Here is a 19,528-nt window from a genome sequence, read left to right on the forward strand (position 1 = left end):
AATCTGCAGTCTAAAGAATAGTATGTTAGCAAATGTAGTGGCTGTGTCTTGTGAAGTTTTCATAAGCTCTTGTGAGGTGAAGAGCTCTGTCTGACCTTTGGCTAAATTATATTCTTACCCATTAAAAATAAATCTGTGTTTTAATACTAAAACATATGTAGCTTTTGCTCACCATGACCTTGAAGCTGTTTTAAAAGTATTTGTCCAGCACTACTACTTCATAAACTAATAAAAATCATGTTTATGTGGAAACAGTCATCAAAATAAGCTTTCAGAATCCTAAAGACTCTTTCCTCTTATATCATAAGAAATCTTGGACAATTGTGTGATTTGAGGGTTAGAGTATTTAACCTTTCTGTTTAAAGAAATTGCCATAAGTTGGTAATGGACCAGATAATATTACTAATGTAGGCTTTTATCAGTAACTGTCACACACTAGTAGGAGTTCAAATACTTAATTGTCTACCACAGAAATAGAAAAATATTTGGAATAATCTTCTGGAAACTTCTCTAGTGGTTCAGCAAGCTGGGTGTAAGTATAACTTCTAACTTCTGCAGAACATGCAATGGATTCCACATTAGAAGAATGAAAGAGGATTTGTATTTTTCTTCCTTGTGCTGCCTATTCAGTAATTGGATTTATTATTATTGTCAGTCTTGACTGGGGTGTTGCCCCTCTCCAAGGTAATGAGATAGATCAGGCTTCCAAGAAGAATGCTCTAGAATATTTTGCTTCCAGAAACTGAGCAGACTCTTGGTCTGCTGTCACAACAGAGTTACAGCTTTACAGAAGGACTGACTGTTCCTTAATTGGCTTTGAGGTTTTTCCTTGTCAGAGTTGCTAAATCTTAAAACTACTATACTGTCTGCATTTCTGAGAGGTGTGAAAACCCTTCCTTGCTTACCCATCTCACAGAACTCTAAGAGAATAATGTAATTTACCTTCTAACTGGCATGTAGACTGAGACAGTTGAGCAGGCCACATAAAAGCTTCTTTCATTGAGATCAGACTGGAATCAGTAGCATAATATGGGAAGACTCTTTTCAGAGCTGCTCATGTTGCTTGTATACAACAAGCATAAGAGCTTAATTCCTGCAGGTCTCAAAACCAATAGGAAACATTCATTCCTGGATCTTGGAGGAAGATAATGTGAATTCATTGTACCAATTAATCAGAAATTTCTTCATCTGCACAGGGTGTAAATAAGGTGTTTGTGCTTGGCTGAGTGAAAGTCACGCATCATTCTTCTTGCCTTCTCTGCCCTGCCACTTTTTCTGGTAAGATCTTACATCTGTGAAAGAATTTCTGTACCCTTCCAAGTGGCTCTGCCTGTGAGGCTAATGTCTTATTTTTAGCCCATTGTGGCATGAAATCTAGCAGCAGAAATTCTGGTTTGAAGTGGTTTGTTTGTTTGCTTTTCCCCAGAAAGAGTTGTGCTGTGTTGGGTTTTTCTTGTTTTGTGGTTTGGGTTTGTTTTTTTTTTTGGGGGGGGGGGGTGCGTGGGTGTTGTTTTTTTTAACTAGAATGCTTAGGCTCCACTCAAACACCAGGTGGAAGTTAGTATCAGCTGAGTACCTTACTGAGATGAAATAAGAGTTGACTAATCATGGACCAGTGTCTGTATAGAAGAGGTCCTGATTAAATCAGCTCGTGTGGTGTTAGAGGGAGAGGAGAGCCCTTAATTGCCAGCTACAATATGGGCATATTGACATAGAGTGTCAGTTGAGGTCTGTTTGGTGTCTTCAGTTGGATTGGGACCTTTTCATGTGGATGTGGTGTGGGGAGGACTTTTGCATATGTACATAGTACCTGCTCTCTGGGGAGAAAACTAGAACATGTGCCTACGTGCTTCAATTTGAGGATAAGATACTACCTATTTTTGGTGTTTGCCTTGGGTCTGAATGGTATTAGTTCATCAGCTTTTAAATTTTACTAAGCACTCTATGGCCAATAGTAGTACATCATGTATCAGGAGTGTTCCCTTTCCATCTCTTGTGAATAGAGGAGAGACCTGAATTTCGATCTGGTTTCATATAATCTTTCCAAAATTAAACATGAGCTGGAGGAGCTGCTTGTGGATGTTTGTTGGTTGGGGCTTTTCAGATGTTACAGCAAATATAGCATCTCGGTTAATAACAGGTTTGTCCCATTTTTTTCTCAACTTTACTTGAGGGTGTGATGAGGTAAAGGAGGAAATTCTTCTCTTCAAGACCTACTTGGCCCTTGCTCTAGGCAAAAGTCTTTATTGTTAAGTACTTAAGTAGCCTTTTTTTTTTTTTTTAAAGGTATGGTCCTTCAAGGAGGAAATGCTTCTACCAAATTCATAGACCAAAGAAGAAGATAATTGGAAAATAAATTTGAATGCGACAGTCATCATGCTGAGATAGTTGGTGGTAGTCTTGCAAATGCATGCTGGTTTAGTCTCTCCAGACAAGCCAATTTATAAAAACACTCAACTATACATATATGTACTCTAAAAGAGGTTTTGAACTTATCAAAATATCTCCTTTACAGGTCTGTAGTTTTCTGTAACTTAGAAAGATGTTTGGGTTGGACATTACAGCTTTATTTGAAGAGATAAAAAAAAGGAGTTGCAAGGTAATGCTTACTATCCTTCCCAGTGTTTTGTTAGCCACTTTTTGAGAAATAATCCCATAAAAAAAGAGAGCAGTTTCTGTGAGAACTTTAACTGTTTCCTCATAGTAGGTGTCATCCCCAGATAACAAATCAGAGATGTGTTTTTCAGTTTCCTCTTGACCATTTGGAAAGCTGATGTGGAGATTCTCTGGAAAATTGGTCTACCTCCTTGAAATCTCTTGGCTTCAGATATTGCATTTAGGAAGAATTACCTTTTCCTCAGCTGAAGGTGTTTTAATGTCATTGCTGTCTGGGTGTAAATTGCTTCAAAGCAGAAGTGTGTGACATATTTGGAGAATATTTAGCTTGACTGCTTTTGTGTTATCAAAGTGATGGTCATGGGACCTGAGGAAGAATGCTGGAGATTTTAGTTTAGAGATTTAGTTTACAGAGATTTTCAGGCCATAGAAATAAATCCTTTGAAGATGATGCTAACAGTGTGGAAGAAGAAGGTTGCCCAAAGAGCTTTCTGTGGCAAAGTTGTATTTTCAACTTAGTGTTTTCTCTGTGTTCCCAAATGCTGTATCACAGGCCAATGTTCAGGTGAAAATTGGGTGATTAGCCTTCTCCAGTGGACCATAATGCATTACCTGGGATCCAAAGACTTTCAGTAGAAGTGGAGAGTGAATAAAGGGGGGGAAAAAGACAATGTGAGCACCTCCAGTCATCGTTGAAGAGTATTTTTCAGATAAGAACATTATAACTTGCTAGACCAGAGAGTGGGCTTGTACCCTATTTGATACTGTCTTAGTATGACTCAGTTACCTTGTTTTGCCTCTTCACTAGCTGCATTGTCAAACAAGTACACAAAACCAGTGATGACTTTCTTGCATGAGATCTGCATTACAGCCTCAGATACAGAAGAAGCACCACCTAAAATCCCAGTGATGGGGGGGCAGGGGGAAGATGTTATAAACCTGACTTACTGCAGCTAGGTCGTCAGGCTTGCTTTTCCTTAGCATGCAGTAGTTTGGGACTCTGTTTTCATCTGGACAGCCAGAGAACTTGCCATGCTACTTAAAGAAATATAGTCCTGTTTATGTTGGGCTAGAAACTGTTGCCCTATTCCTCCCATTTTCACATCAAAAGCATTTGAGTCAGTTGGCTCATAAACACATTCAGTAAAGTGTAGGTTGTCCAGTTTTCATGCAGTACAGAGGTCAAGCAGAGGCCTGATAGTTTTCCTGTTCCAACAAAGACCAGTTGTACTACTCTTGGTCTGCTTACTTGGTAAGAACTATTGAAATGCAAGTGTTTGGCCTCTAAGAGAGAAGACTTGGGCTAACTTTTTTGCTGTCTTCTTATTCTTAACAGTGACAACAAAAATATTCTAGGGTCTTTGTCATATTTGCTCATATTGTGAAAATATATATGCTGTTATCCCTTGAAAATGGAAAATCCCTTTACAAGGGACCCATTGAGAAGGCACTCCATGCTTTGCTGTTTCATACTCAGAGCATGTGAGTGTATGACCATAGGACTTTAACCTTTTCCAGTACTTCTTCAGATGGTCTTACTTAATTTGCTAAGGCTGAATGTCTTCCTCTTGCAACCTTTTCAGCTACATATCAAACCTTGTAGTTATGCTAGAAAGGGTTATTGTTTCTCAGTGATTAATACTTTGATCCACATGTGAATTTTCTGAGTTCTAAGTTTTGTAGCCCTTAAAAATCATCATGAGGCCAGATGGGGAATTTGTCAGCTTATACAGTGAAGATGACAGTGGATATTCTAGATCACCTTTGAGCATCCATTCATCAGGAACCAGACATGATAAAAGCGTCAAGGGTCAGTTGGTGTGATACTGTTTTTATGGGACCTCTGTGCCAAAAATCATAAGAAAGACCTGCTTCTTTTCTATTCTGATTTGATAAAGTAGACATTTCTTGGGTTTATGTTGGGGGCTTTTCAGGCAGGTAAAGCTAATGCCCCAGTATTGGTTTATAGTGGAAGATGAGTCAGGAGAGGTGCACATTTATCATCTTGCCATTGCATGGTAGCAGTACCACAGAAGTTCTGGCAGATCTTTTTAACACTGTCCATGCTACTGGTTTTTTGCATCATCCTCTTGCTTGGTACTAGCATACCTGAAGGTGTTCTATAGCTATGATTCTTACCTCTGTTACCTTGCAGCTTTTCCAAGTTAAATTTGGCATTGAGACAATGGTGCTGAGTTGTGTATCTTTCAACACAGGAACATTCTACTCAGCTCTGACTCTTTAGCACCAGGAACTGTGATGGCTTTTCTCTCTCAACATCTTGTCAAGGGCAAGAACCTTTTTGCAAGGCAAACGAAACAAGGGATGGTAGCAGCAGCAATCACCCTTCTTATTTTATGGGACAGTCCTGGAAGACGAGTTTGAAACCCACTGGTCACTTAGGCATGTAGTTGCAGTTTTCATAACCCAGTGTTAGGTAAAACTAGTGTGTGTACACATGCTGAATTTTTGGAAACAAGCTTCATCCTCAGTTTTCCTTTCAGATGCTTCCCTCATTCACAGATGTTTACTTTAGAGAGCATTTCTGCAATGGCTTGTCAGATTACTGGTCTGGTATATCATAATGAGGAGTGTCCCTTTCAGTATTTCCTGTCACTGAAGAAAAATATTTTCTGTAGTCTGGTCAAACTTTGTCTGCTACCACTGTTTTTGGTGTCACTGCCTGGTTATCAAGCTATTTTGGAACTCACTAACTGTAAGAGACAAGGTTTTCCAAATATTCTACTACCTGAAAAACAGAACTTCCTATGTATGGGTCTAACTCTCTATCTTTCTTGATAATGACTGTTACATTGGAAGAAGCTATGTCCTCCTTAAGACTTGAATGGTCTACAGAAGCAATGATCTCCAGAAGTCCTGTCTAACTTAAATGAGTTCTTTTATTCAGCATATTCACAGTCAGTGTCATGAGTTCCTGTAGGAAGAAAAACTTGTTCCTGTTCTCACTGTAATGTAATAACATCTATCATTGAGGTGATCTATGATACATGTAGGATTTCAGTTGCTGTGTTCCTTTGCTCTAATATGACCTTTCTACTTAAGAGGCAGAATGTTGGAGATGACAAGTAGTCACATAAAGTGGGATTCCTCATCCAATTGTAAAAGTCTAGGCATCTTACAGTCAGTGAGGGAGGAAAGGGCATCTGTGGTATACAACTTAATCCCCATCTAAGGCTGGTGAGTCATGCCATAGAAATGACTGTTTCCTCCAGTTGGCTATGAAGAGATGTGGTGGATGTGCAAAGTCAGCATATATGTCAGAACAGCTTCTAAATTTGGGCAGATAAATCCCATTTGTAACGGTTCATTGTGTTCGTTAGCACCACTACATGGTTAATAAGAACAAAAGTGCTTTGTTTAAATAATGTTTGTACATGGTGTTGAATAGCAGCAATCTGCTGAGATCTGGCTGACAAACAATGGTTTTGTGAAGGTCAGGCCAGTCCAACACTGAAGATCAGAGAAAGAGCAACGCTGTTGGAGGCCCAAAGATGGGACATGGTAGAGATCTTCAAAGGCTACAAACTATATATAATCTAAAAGGAAGGTACTTGTGGGTATTTTCTGTATGAACATCACTGAAACATTTAAATGTCGTGGATGGAAGCCCGGCTCCACACCCCAGTGCTTTGGCTGGCCACCAAGTAGTACTTTGGGCAACTGAAATTGGTAAACCACAGAAGCTAAAGTGTGAGTGGATGAGTGTATGTGCTTGCAAGCAGTTTTAGCAAATAAGAATTAAGTTGGGTTTTTTGCTTTGTAATTACCTTACTCAAATAAGGGACAAGCATTAAGAACTGATGGCACTGTTATTTTATTTGAAAAGTAACTATAACCCTTTCTACTATAAAACTGAAGAAAACAATAGGAATGTCACACTGGTCTAGGAAGATGGCCCAGAGAGATGAGTTTTAAGTGTTTCTTCACTAAATTTTGGTGATTTATTACATCAAATGTTTAATATCCTAATACCCAAGCTGAACTCATTGTCTTTTATGAAGGATGTAAGTCTGAACCATCTCAGTAGCTGTATCTGTTCAGCAGCCCTCGGTTCTTCCAAAATCTAGACAAGATGGCATCTAACTGGAGGTTCTTGGAGACAAATAACTTGCAACTAGATCAAACAGAATCAGGGCAAGAACTGATCATTTAAGGAAACTTCCTTCTGGATTGTCTGCAAACTCAGCTTCTTGCCTAGTATATATTTGGAACTCTTTTTCTTGAAGTACAGTTTCTGAATCCAAAATACCTCACTTTTACCATCTCATCCACTATTGTGCTAGGTGGTGTTTGCTGCTACTGTGTCTGAGAAGTAGTACCAAGAATTTGGAGGTTGCCTGAAGTCCTATAGTTGGTTCCTCACATCTTTTCTGCTGTGGATATGCTTTTCCAGGTCATCAGTTACAGAGTTTGTAAACTTGCTTCAGTTTGTTGCATGATTGCTACTGGAAGAAAGCTGTTTTCCCTTTGGCTCTAATAGATTAGCTGTTACCTTCCTGATTTGATACAGCTTGAACATTTTTCTGTGGAAGACTTGAGACATAAGTTGACAGTGACTGTTAAGTGGTGTGGTAGCTGCTATTATGGAAAGATAGCAAAGCTGAAGGCTCTCAGTTTTGGGCAGTTTAAGTGTACTTTCCTCTCTTGATAAAGAGTAGTTAGATCTTATTTTGCCTGAAGGTGGAGTTAGTCTGTGTGAACTCACTTCTGTCTTACCTGCTCCCCAAATAACTCACTGCTGTTAGGTTTTGCTGTGTTAACTGTTAAGTGTGATCCTGTTATGTGGGACACTTCATGTGTCTGCCTGGAGAGTCTTTGTGGTTTCAGTCATATTTATGAGTTAGTATGCTCCTGTGGTGGATTTGGTAATGTTTGTTTTACCCGACTCCATGTGTCAGTGAGGTGGCTGAATACCTCTAGGACCTTTCTATTTAACTATTAATCTATTTAATTTGCTAGATTAACTATTTAACTATTAATCTATTTAATTTGCTAGATTAAATACTACATGGTGTGTATTTTAGCGTCTTATCTGTGGTCCTGGGTATTTTTTTCCCTATATGGGTTCTACAGTTTTAATGCAGTTTAAGGGTGATGGTTGTTAAGCAGATCATCATTTCTGTTCGCTGATGATATGGCAGAAGCATCTGTAAAGTCAGGAGGCAGCTCTGAAAACCGTTATCTGCTGAGGTCAGGAGGTTAGATTTGCTTCTTGTGGTCAGAGAGAAAGCAGTTGGGCTGCATAGATGTAGCAAGAAATACGGATTGCTTTCAGAAGTCTAATCTTAAAGATTGTCATTCATGTACAGTAAGATAACACTATGTATTTGAAACAATCATTGGAAATTACAGGTGTAGGCAGAGGTGATGTGTTCTGGTCCAGAGTAGAAGTCTTACTAACTTTTAGAAATTGAAACTGCTACATTATAACAGTAAGTATAAGTGGAGATTCTGTCAAACATCGTTTGACATTAGCTATCATAAGGATGGCTTTGCAAACTTTTCCAAGAAGGTTGCAGCTAACAATGTCAGGTTTGCTTTTTTTTTTCCCCACCTACGTTTTGCCCCTACTATTTTGAATGCCGATTCTGTTGACTGTAAAACCCTTTTATTCCTGAATTTGTTGTGCAGAGGAGCTCCTTGGCACACAATTCAAAGTTGACACATAAGAGGCTTCTGTGTGATCATGGTCTGTTCAGATTGCAATTGTCAAGCAATTACAATTTCTATGTCTGTATTATTTGGACTGAGGACCAATTTCATGGATGTAGAGATATAGGTTGGCTATGTCCTAGTTTTGTGCCAGGTCAAGACCTGGACAAGAGCCATCACTTTTGTATTGTGTTTTCTATGTGAAGACCATTTAGGGGTTTGAGCAGGACAGGAACAATAATATGCTCAAGCATCACCAAGAGATCAGGATTTTGAGGTGCACTAGAGCCTGACTGCTTTACACTTCAGAGAACTAGGGTTCACAGGGAAGTTTTTCTTTTCTTTTGAGAATGACACTATAACCCTGTAACCTCTGTTTCAGAAATTGTGGAGGGTTAATTAAGTAAAACAAATGAAGGGTTTTATCTACATTTCTTTAGCAGCAAAACAGGCTAACTAGTCCTTTTAAGTCATAGCTTGGTCATATTTAAAATAATCAAAACAATCAATGTTAATTTATATAAATCATGCGTCTGAAAGCTGGAGAGAAAATGAGGCTTACTGTTTTAGGTTTCTGTTTGTTTTTTTTTATACAACTCTTTCTACAGTGAACACTAACTAGCATATAGCAAAATCTTCAAATGTTAAGTTGTATCCATGAACTGGACATTATGATAGTTTTGTTCATTACAGATTTATTCAATGTCATGATGGGGGGTTGTGTGGTATAACTTTCATGGGTAATATTACACAGGAATAAATTTGAAGTTAGTGAGCATACCTTTTCAGCTGTATCAGCTTCTTTAATCAAAGGTGTTCGCATAGAATATTCACATAACAAAACAAAACCAGATCTAGTTTTGCTAAGCTTTTTTTCTGAGCTTTTTAACCACTTAAGAAGCAAAAGTCCTAAGGTTTTTGTTGTGTGTGTTTTTTTTGTTCTGTTTTGAATATCAGCTACCTGTTTATACTGCATTTTTCCTAGTAACTGGGAAACCCTTCTGTTGGTGTCTGGTATGCTGAATTAAGAGACAGGATTTGTTTAGTTGCTCATTCTTTTTGCAGGTAAAGAAAGCCTTTTTTGCTTTGGTGGCAAATGGTGTGAGAGCAGCTCCACTGTGGGAGAGTAAAAAACAGAGTTTTGTAGGTAAGTAGTTCTAATGTTATTCAGGATTACTTGAATTTCCAGGGTGCTTTGCTGTTGCAGAAGATGGTCTGGAGCTAGCCATCATCTAACAGCCTAGAGATACACTAGTAATGAGGGTTTCTTTTTCCTCCTTGTGAGGAGTGAGATATTGCCAGTTTTTATAGTGTTGCTGTGCTTTGAGAATCATGATGATCCTTTTAGGTCCTAACCTTCTGAAATTTGGTCTTTAATGTATGTATTTTACTGTGTATTTAAAGATGTAATGGTCACAAAAAGGAAATTTGAAAATAGGAACTACAAAAAGAATTTAATGTTGCAGTGTTCTAAAATACATGCAATACAAGCATCCTTCTCTGCATGTTCTGTGAGGTGCACTGAGAAATCTTTAAATACCAGAAATAATGTTGAATGATACAGATATGTTCCATATTGTGAGAAAAAACATTAGATATATGTATTGCTTTTAAAAAAAATATGTAATTAATTTCCACAACAATAATCTTCCAAAATTAGATCTCTGTTGCAGTTAGAAGACAGAGACATAATGGCAGTTATAAATACTATTATATGCATTTCTTGTGACCTGGAATGTAGATTGAGGATTCTTAGAAATCAATGGTAGACATCTTATAAAGCATTTGTTAAAATATTTTAAATCCAAGGGCGGAGGAGCAGTGTTCTCATGCAATACATCATAGGAATGCTATGTGTCTTTTATATTTCATTTCATTTTCTGTCGGTAACTAAGTTCTGGTGATGTAAAGCTGACCTGGATTAATTTTTCCCTTCCCCTTTTCTTAGTTTCTTGGGTTTAGATGTAAGAGTAGTAAACAGTGGAGCAATTACATCTTCTTAAATTTAGAACTTGAAAGCTCAAAAAAAATTAATGTTTTCAGGTAAACTAATCATCAATATTATATCACAACATTTGGTGTTGGTTAAAATGTAGACGTACTATCTCTTCTAAAAAAAAAAAGTCACATTTCAATACATATGTTGAGGATTACTATGGCAATGATTGAATCGAGTTCTTCAATAAGTAATATTCAAGAAAATGGATTATACTCTTCCTTTATTTGAGTCCAAGAGTCTGCCTGGCTTGGCAAGTACATAACAATAATGTGTCTTATTCAAAAAGCAAATGAAAGGCAAGGCTAGATATCAAACCTTTAAAGATATTTTAAACCCCCTCTTTTCTTTCAGTGCTTTTGGGGGTGGATGCAGTCTGGATTCAAGGTTTTTTTTGAGTTAGGTTGAAAGAAGAGAAGCACATAGGTTATCATTTTGAATATTATCAGATATATGTTTTTATTCTGAAGTATAGTATCAGTGTGAAAGTGAATATGCATATTTTTGGAATTCCACTGTTGATTAGTCCAGCATGACTAGTATGTTACATGAAGTTAATGTTTATTAAATTCTATATTGTGAATATAAACAGGGAAAATAGCTAGAAGTTCTGTATGTTAAGTATATATCTGAAGAACTTTTTTTATGTATCACTTGTTCCAGGAATGTTAACAATTACAGATTTCATTAACATACTGCATAGATACTATAAGTCTCCAATGGTAAGTATGATGTTAAGCTATACTTTTATCATTTGCTATACAGTATAGACTGAAATATCAAACTGAAAGATTGATAATGATTGCTATTATTAAAGTCTTGGGAAGCTTAGATATGTCATGGGTATACTCACTGTGAGGGTTTGGGGGTTTTCATACGTGTATAAATGTGAAGAATTTCCGTAATGTGTACTACTATTTATGTTTTGTGTGGTGCTTACCATAATGATAGCCTTTAATTTGGACCACTTAGTGTTGATACTAATGAATAATGCATTTAGGATGAAGAATCTGGTTTAACATACTTACTAAAAATTGTGATATAAAAAGGATGAAGGAAAATACATGATTATTGATTGCTGTATTTATTTGTGTTCAGGTTATTTCAAAGCACATATTTCAATAGGAATCAGAGCTCTAGATAAATGGCAAATAATCTTCCCAGAAGCATTTGGGGCAGGTGTCTTGAAGTTACATGAAAAAGTTCATTGTATTTAAAAATCAGATATGTTGCTATGCATTGTTCACATGTTTATAGAATCATCTTTGTCTCATAACTGTGGTACAGCTATTCTGAAAGAGTGTGCAGAGTTAAGCAGAACGCTAGCGTACAGGGGCTTGGATGCATTAACAGGTTATTCTCTTCTTGGAGTGATGGTGTAGAATAAACAAATTAAACTAGTTAAATAAATGCAAATACTTTAGTTACATGACTGAGTTGCACAGTCAGTTGAAGATCTGTTGACTTCAGTTAAGTGTAATTTAAAATTCCCACTGCCAGTCAGTTGCTGAAATTCTCTAGCTTTCACGTTCGTACATACATTTACATCCTTTTCTTGTTCCTGTCAAATCACAATTCCCCCTCTACCAATTAAAACATATGTACTGTGTCTTACTAGCTAAAAATCAAGAACAGTTGGATGAAGCAGATCTGATGTATTAGGCTTCTCAAAGGTCATGTTAATTTTTAAAATTTATAGTGAAATTCTTGTGAGATGCCAATAGTGTGGTGCACTGTCGTTGTTAAAGAAATTTTTTTCCCCCTTGAGACTTACAAGGGTAGGGAAAGAAGCAAATGAAAAGTGATTGTACACTGATGACTTCCTTCAATGGTTTCCATATTGTAATGATGCTCAATCTCAATACTACCAGTTTTTCCATGTAACTTTACCTAAGGTCTGACTGTTGTCACTCCTGTTTACATTGTCTAACATCTGATTCCATAGGTTGTGATTAAAGTGGCAGCAGTAAGGAGGAATAGCTGAGAAGTTACAACATTTGACTTAAGCGATTGTTTCAGTCTTAAAAAAAAAAAAAAAAAAAAAGTAATGTTCCATGGGGGAATGAGCTAGTCTTAATAGGTAAAATTATGCTGAAAATAAAAATCTTTAAGTATTTTAGTCATACTTTCTGAATGCATCACAATGCAGTGTGAAGCATGTTGCTGTTCATATACTAGATAATATTTTCAAATTATTAATAAAGAACATCCAGGTAGTTCTTCCCTACAGTATGGTCAGGAACAAGGTTTAGCCTCATCAGCATCTAAAGCAGTCTCCTGTTCTTCTGATCGCTTCACTAGATCTTCTGAACCTCATTTCACTGTCTTAACTGCCTTTTTTGTGAAGTGCCCTAAAAGATTAACTTGCTTATGTACGTATCTTTTATGTCAGCCAGTAGTCCAATTACAGTATATCAATTTAACATTCCCTTATACTCTTCAAAGGGTGCTAATTCCGGAGAAAAATCTAAGTGTAGCCTCCGTTTAGCTCAAAGATTAATGTAGTAGGCTTTGTGGATACTTCTACCCTTCACCTGTAAACTCTTCAGTTTCAGCAGTCTTTGCAGAAGCACCTGACAGAAGAGCTATGTGATGATGAACACCTAGGCTATAGAGAGTGCTGTTACTATTGCAAGTGACTGGCTTGCAACTTGATACCTTTAGAGAAAGGTAGCTTTTGCATCTGAAAAATTTTCAGAAAACCATCAGCAAGATGGAATACTGTAAAGAGTTATGCAATCTTTTGACAAAGAACTTTGAAATAGCTGCTGAACAGCAGGAAGTTGGTGATGTGACTGTGTCTCTTTTTGCTTTTGGTTTTAGTATGTTTTAAACTTCAAAGACTGGACTCTTGAGTGGTTGGATGTCATAGCTGATCTGATAAGCTGCCACTCCCTTTGTCCTGTATCACTTGCCAGTCATTTTTGCGAGCCAGTTAAGGAAGCTTAACCAGCAGAAAACTGACAATGTTTTATAACTCTTTTTGCTTGTTTGGTTCCTGGGACCAGATGAACCCAGGCCAGGTGCAACATTGCTGGCACAGGAGAAATGCTGAGAGCATCCATGGCTTAGATTCAGTATCTGAAAACTTTTAAAGAATGTAACATCAGTAAAATATTAAACTTGAGGGGGGTGGGAATACAATGTTGGTTCTTCTGACTGAAGTGAGCACTAAACCAAGTGTTTTTGCTTGTTTGTAATCAAGTAACAGTAAAATTAATCTCTGTTAGCATTAATAAGTCATCAGGGTAAGCGTTTGGGTGTGTGAGGAATCATCAGAGGGTTTACTCTGTCATGACTGTTTTAAGGTGAGATGAATTACTGAGGAGATGCCTTTGAGTATTGACTACGAACCTGGGCAGGTGGAAGATCTTTCCTGTCCCCTGAAATGATAGGCCCAGTATGGTACTCTGCATTGAGCAGGATTGCACCCTTTCTTCTTCTTATTGTCAAGAAATGTTATTCTGGGCTGTTCTTACTCTTGTTAGATTGCCTGCAGTGAAATGTAAGAAAACTATTCAGATATTTATGTTCTTAATTATGTTGGGTTTAAAATTAATACTTCAAGCTGACCTTTTCATCTACCCGTTTTAGGTTCAGATTTATGAACTGGAGGAGCACAAGATAGAAACCTGGAGGGGTAAGAATACTTACTACTTGGTTAATAATTTAGTATGTTGTAATGTTTTTCAGTATAGTGGATATTTAATTAATCATAGACTGAGCTTGTCTCTCTTCACATACCATTTAATGAAAACAGAAATATTAAGAGCTTATCCATTGACTCTTCCTGCTTATTTTTGTATCTGAAACAGAATAGGGACTAGAGTGATCTGGGCTATATACTTCGCCACTTGTTCATGATTAGTACCATCTCGCACTTTAAGAAATTAAAAAAGAAACTGGAGTATGGTAGAATGTGTGGCTGTAGAGTTAAGTATATGTGGAATGGGAATGTATCTGAGTCAGGGTACAGAGTGACTAGATGACCTTACATACTGAGTGAACTGATAGATGAGCAGCAAGCTATGACTGGGTGAATTGCATGATGCAACAAGAAGTTTGTACAACATTCTGGATATGAACAGAAGTGCTAAATGTGGGGAGGAAGCTTTGAAATAATATGAAGTACCCCATGCAGCACACCCTCCCAGGAAAGGAACTGGTAAAGAATTATTCGCTGTTGATGCAGTGACCTCTGGTGGTAATCAGTTCAGTACTGCTTTACACAGGTACTGTTTTAAGAGACGTGCGTAAGTGGTAGAATAACTAAAGTGACTGTTATATATTGCTGTCTGACTTCCACATAGTTTTATACAAATGAATTCATAAAAAGCCTTCATAACAAGATCTAATTTCATATAAAGTGGTAATGATCTATTTCTTTTCTCTACACAGAGCTTTATTTACAAGAAACATTTAAACCTTTGGTGAACATCTCCCCAGATGCAAGGTAGGATTTTGCTTTTCAGTCTGTTTAACTTGAAATAAACTAACTCCTTCTCAACACTGAATTTAAGTTTTCTTTATAAAATGAGAAACAATATTGTAAACTAGAGTACAATAATGAAGGACTGTGTTTTAATATAATCAAGAAGGTGTGGGAGCTTTTTTTTATTGTGAGTGATATTCAAAGAAGAGAATTTTTAGGTAAAGATCTATGTTTTATTAGTGTAACTGTTCTGGTAAATAAACTAGATATGGATCAAAATTAATTGCCCCAAAACATACAAAAAAGGCAACCTGATGACCCTTCAAGCTAGAGCCTCCAACTCATTTTTGGTTCATGAAAATCAGACTCTACAGAGCCTTTCAGCTGTCTTCTCAGCAATCACAGTTACTGAAAACTTACAGTACTTTTCAACACAAGTAATTTTCCTTAACTAAAGGAAAGACAATATGTGTCTTTTGTTCTGCTCTACTACTACTAGGTCTGTGTTCCTTAAAATATAAATGACTGCCTTTCTTGGTGGAATTTGAAAGAAATAGTTTTTAAACTGCCATTATACCTTATTTATGAAAGGTAACTTGAAAGAGGGCTTTAGTTGGTCACCTAACAACTTGAGTACTACTCAGCTGCTGAACAAGAGAACGTGAAGTTCTGATCCTTGCTTTCAGTTTGTGGAATGGGATTGCTTATGTCCTGTCAAAGGAAACTGGTGAAGGGGACTCCAGTGATTACCTGAAAGTAATGATATGCTGTATCCTTGTTAGAATTGCCATTAAGTAGTGAATAAGTCATAAAGAATGTATTTTGAATGGTAGGTGGCTGAAAGAATATTGTTAAGACAACAAAACAGTATAATTGGTTTTAGTCCAAGGTACAGCAAGAGAAGTATTGCAATAAAGAAGATGCACTAGGACATGTATAAAAGGATGCAGCAAGACAACTTAAGAGCTGATCCAGAAAAGCACTTGGGTTCTGTGACAATCATACTGCAACACTTAGGAGTAGTTAAATGCTTATTCCAGGAGTGGAATCTACAGTGCAATGATGGGAATCTTGACTCCATGTATGTCGAATGGGATAGTTCATCCCTGTAATGGACTCAAAACGTATACTTCGTTGTGTATGGGAAGAAGCCTAGTAGGTATTTATCAAAGTTTTACTAACTATTACTTATTAACTTACGGCAATTGGTGGTCAGCTGTTTTATCCTAGTCCTACTAGGATCAAGGGGAAAAAAAGCGTTACTTGCAAGAAGGGCAGACTTGCACAGGTTGGAATATTGCTAAATTGTAGTCTGCAGTGTCTGGAGGAGTGTTTCCTATCTCCTGAGAATTAACTTTTTGCCCCAATTATAGTTTAGTTAAATTATTAGATAATTGTTTTGGTTTAATTGCATATATACACTTAGCTGTAAAAATGCTTTTCCTAGAAAATTTTATAGAATTTTGGGATTGAGATGCATTATGCACAAGAACACTCTGTCTCTGAACACAAACATCCATTCTGAGTTGCAGGGATACTGTGAGCACACCACTCACTGGAAGAACAATCTACACTTGTGAAGAAATTTTTTTGCTGTACTTTCTACCACAAAGTCACTTTGCATCAAATTTTCTTACTGGTTTTATGTTAATGAGCGCATATTGTTGTTGATGTGTTTTACCAGCTGCATCAGTTAATTTAAAATCTCTTAACTTCTGTTTTCTATAACAGCAAAGATAATTCAAATAATTACTCATATGTACTTCAGAGGGGTTTTTAAATATGTGTATATATCACTTGAATTCTAGCTGTCAATGAGTAATGTCATTAAAATATGTTTTTTGTCCTCAGCCTTTTTGATGCTGTATATTCATTGATCAAAAACAAAATCCACAGATTGCCAGTTATAGATCCAGTCAGTGGAAATGCACTTTATATACTTACCCATAAAAGAATCCTCAAGTTCCTCCAGCTTTTTGTAAGTATTTAAAATTATTCTTGGCTTAACTTATTTTAGCCCCTTCCCCCCCAGTAGATATCTTTAAGTCTGAGTACAGAAACTTCCTGATAAACTTCATATTCATTGTGTCTGTGCTTATCTTTTTTTGATACCATTAAAACTTGATATAGGGCCTGTACATTCTCTTTACTTTTAGTCATTTAAAGAAACCTAAACATCAGGGACTTGTCTTAGCTACTTGAGTAATTTGCTGTCCTTTCTGGATGATGTACTCCAGCTTCAGAAGCTTGTTTACATGAAAAGAAAAATGAATTGTCTCCCAGAGATGAGATTAACATTACTCACTGTAGCTTATGTTAGTCACAGGAATGGATTTGAGGCCAAGCAAGGCAACAAGACTTCAAAATAAGATTACAGAGTATAGTATGATTTGCTGTATTCTCCCCACAGTTTCAGTGGGATATAGCTTATGATCGAAAGCTTTTAGTGATGGTTTACCACAAATATAAATAATGTGCAAAAACCTTAGTTATATGGTCTTAATTTAGAGCTTCTTTGAACAGAAGTAATGCTTCTAGATCTGGGAACTTATTTTGACTTTACGTTAATCTAGTTGCAGATTTACTTTAATGATCTGTAGCAATCATTTGGAGTCTGTAGATGGATGAGTGAATACAGATTTCCTAGTATAGATACCAATCATATGACAACACAGTAGGTGCAGAAAACTGCAGTGTTTAAATACATTCATTCTAACTTTTTTAGATGTCAGAGATGCCAAAGCCTGCCTTTATGAAGAAGAATCTGGATGAACTTGGAATAGGAACTTACCACAACATTGCCTTCATACATCCAGACACTCCTATCATTAAAGCCTTGAATATATTTGTAGAGAGAAGGATATCAGCATTACCTGTTGTGGATGAGTCAGGTGTGTGTTGGGTCTTCTGTATACAAAAGTGTGGTAAGATAAATGGTGCTGAACTCTGGATTAACCTTGGGGTGAGGGGGATGACAAAGAATAAAATAAATTTTAAAAAATAATGCAGGGGGATAAATGGAATATAAAGAAATATGCAAGAAGTAGGTTGATAGGCTTGGAAGAACTTCATCGTTTGGTAGGTTGGTTGGGTTTTTTCCATCTTTTCTTCTTGACCTGTCTGTTTCTTTGTGTGTAATTATAAGATAATAAATGAAAGCAGGAAGCAAGAAAACTTAATTTTGTATTTTAAGCAGTTTATTAACTTTTGTTTTTCTTTTTAGGAAAAGTTGTAGATATTTATTCCAAATTTGATGTAATAGTAAGTATATATCTTAAATTCTGTTAAATATTTTATATGCCATAAGCATTTGCACATTAATTGAATACATCAATTTTGGCTGTTCTGTTCTTTAGGCTTTAGATAACAAAGTGAATAAAAGATTCCATTCACCCTGCACAGCATTTTAAAATTATTTTTTATTTAAGCTGTCTTTAGTAATACTACTTGCACACAGGCATCTACTGCTCTGGATGTTACCCAAAATTAGATCTGGCTCTATTCTTACAAAAAGAGCACAGGCCTTTTATGTTTGTTTCTATTTTTGAGGTAAGATTTTTCTCTTCCCATCTCTGCCATTCCATGATCTGTTTTCAAAAAGAATGCAGATATCTCCATGCAGTCTGGGTACTTTGATGGCTTTACCTTCCCAGTGAGTCAAAGCTACTTGGTCCATTTTTTTTTTTGTGTGTGTGAGTCTCTTGACTCCAGAGTATTGCATCTGTATTCCTTCTGGTTTAGATCTAATTCAGGCCACTGTTTGTGTTTTTTTCTTTAGGAGTGCAACAGTGTAGTCAGATTCATGCTGTGATTTGCCAACCTCAGAGAGCAAGGACTCTTCTATTCTTGCAGTCTTCAGAAACTTGCAAAATATATTTAGGTTTTTTTATCCCTGTCCCCTTCCACCTGTAAGCACCTGCTTTCTAATTGGAACTTCTGACAGCTGCATCATTTTTTAGAGATTTAAGTGCCCAAGTTGAGTATTGCACCAGCCTGCTAGTGCTAATGAAGAATCCAGGTGTTTGAAATGCTGTATAGAATCCTTTCAGAAATATGGAGTATAGTCCCAAATGGAAGTACTTCAAGCTTATAAATATCTCTGGCTGCAGCGTTCTTAATATGGAAGATTTCACAATGTCACTCTTCTTGCTTGTCTCTTCTAGGTGTTTGTCTTTCTGTTCTCTGGGTTTCTTTACCGTGTAAGATCCTGTTCTGCCATAAAAGCTGGTCAGGGAATAGGTAGCAGCTGTAGCGAGACTGATCTCACATCAAAGCCAATGAAATTTCACAGTTGGTGGGTTCAGTGTTTCAATTTATTTTGTAACTGCTTTAGACTTTGAGAAAGGGACACATTTCCTTTATTTCCCCTTGTTCTTTAGAAAGACACAAAAAGGAAGAGGGTTCGGGATGTTTTTCACTTCTTTTTCTCATTTTAAGTGACGGGGCAACAAAAATTAGAGAGGAAAAAAAACCAAAAACCAACCAAACAAAAGCTTTACGATATAATTGTGTAATTGTTTGATCCCAGCTAGTAACATGAGAAAGAGTTAGGGCATCTATCAATTATTTTAGGTTTTCCTCGCATATACTAGTTCGCTTATTAAACAGAGGAAAAATTATTCTTTCTTAAAATATAATCACCTCTGAAGCTTCCAGTTTTTCATCAGTCTACTTCAAACATCTTCAAGCTTTAAAAGAAGGACCAAAATCAGAAATGTGTAATCTTATCTTCAATAAGCATAGAATTTGCAAGATTGACCTGGGGATTTTTAACTTTAAACCATGTGGCTAATATGCTTAGTTAAATCAGT

The 19,528-nt window shown here is 36.7% G+C and overlaps 1 protein-coding gene across 1 annotated transcript in view; it reads left to right on the top strand.

Moving 5' to 3' along the window:
• PRKAG2 (protein kinase AMP-activated non-catalytic subunit gamma 2) overlaps positions 1-19,528 on the top strand; it is a 221,201-nt gene that overhangs the window by 194,095 nt on the left and 7,578 nt on the right. The window contains exons 6-12 of the mRNA XM_026843521.1: positions 9,355-9,436; positions 10,949-11,007; positions 13,880-13,925; positions 14,684-14,738; positions 16,569-16,695; positions 17,443-17,608; positions 17,941-17,978. Of these exons, the coding sequence (XP_026699322.1) occupies positions 9,355-9,436; positions 10,949-11,007; positions 13,880-13,925; positions 14,684-14,738; positions 16,569-16,695; positions 17,443-17,608; positions 17,941-17,978 (573 nt within the window). The remainder of the gene's footprint in view (positions 1-9,354; positions 9,437-10,948; positions 11,008-13,879; positions 13,926-14,683; positions 14,739-16,568; positions 16,696-17,442; positions 17,609-17,940; positions 17,979-19,528) is intronic.

Source organism: Athene cunicularia (genome assembly GCF_003259725.1).
Source record: "Athene cunicularia isolate RWA chromosome 2 unlocalized genomic scaffold, athCun1 chr2_part1, whole genome shotgun sequence".
In the NCBI taxonomy this organism is placed as follows: Eukaryota; Metazoa; Chordata; class Aves; order Strigiformes; family Strigidae; genus Athene; species Athene cunicularia.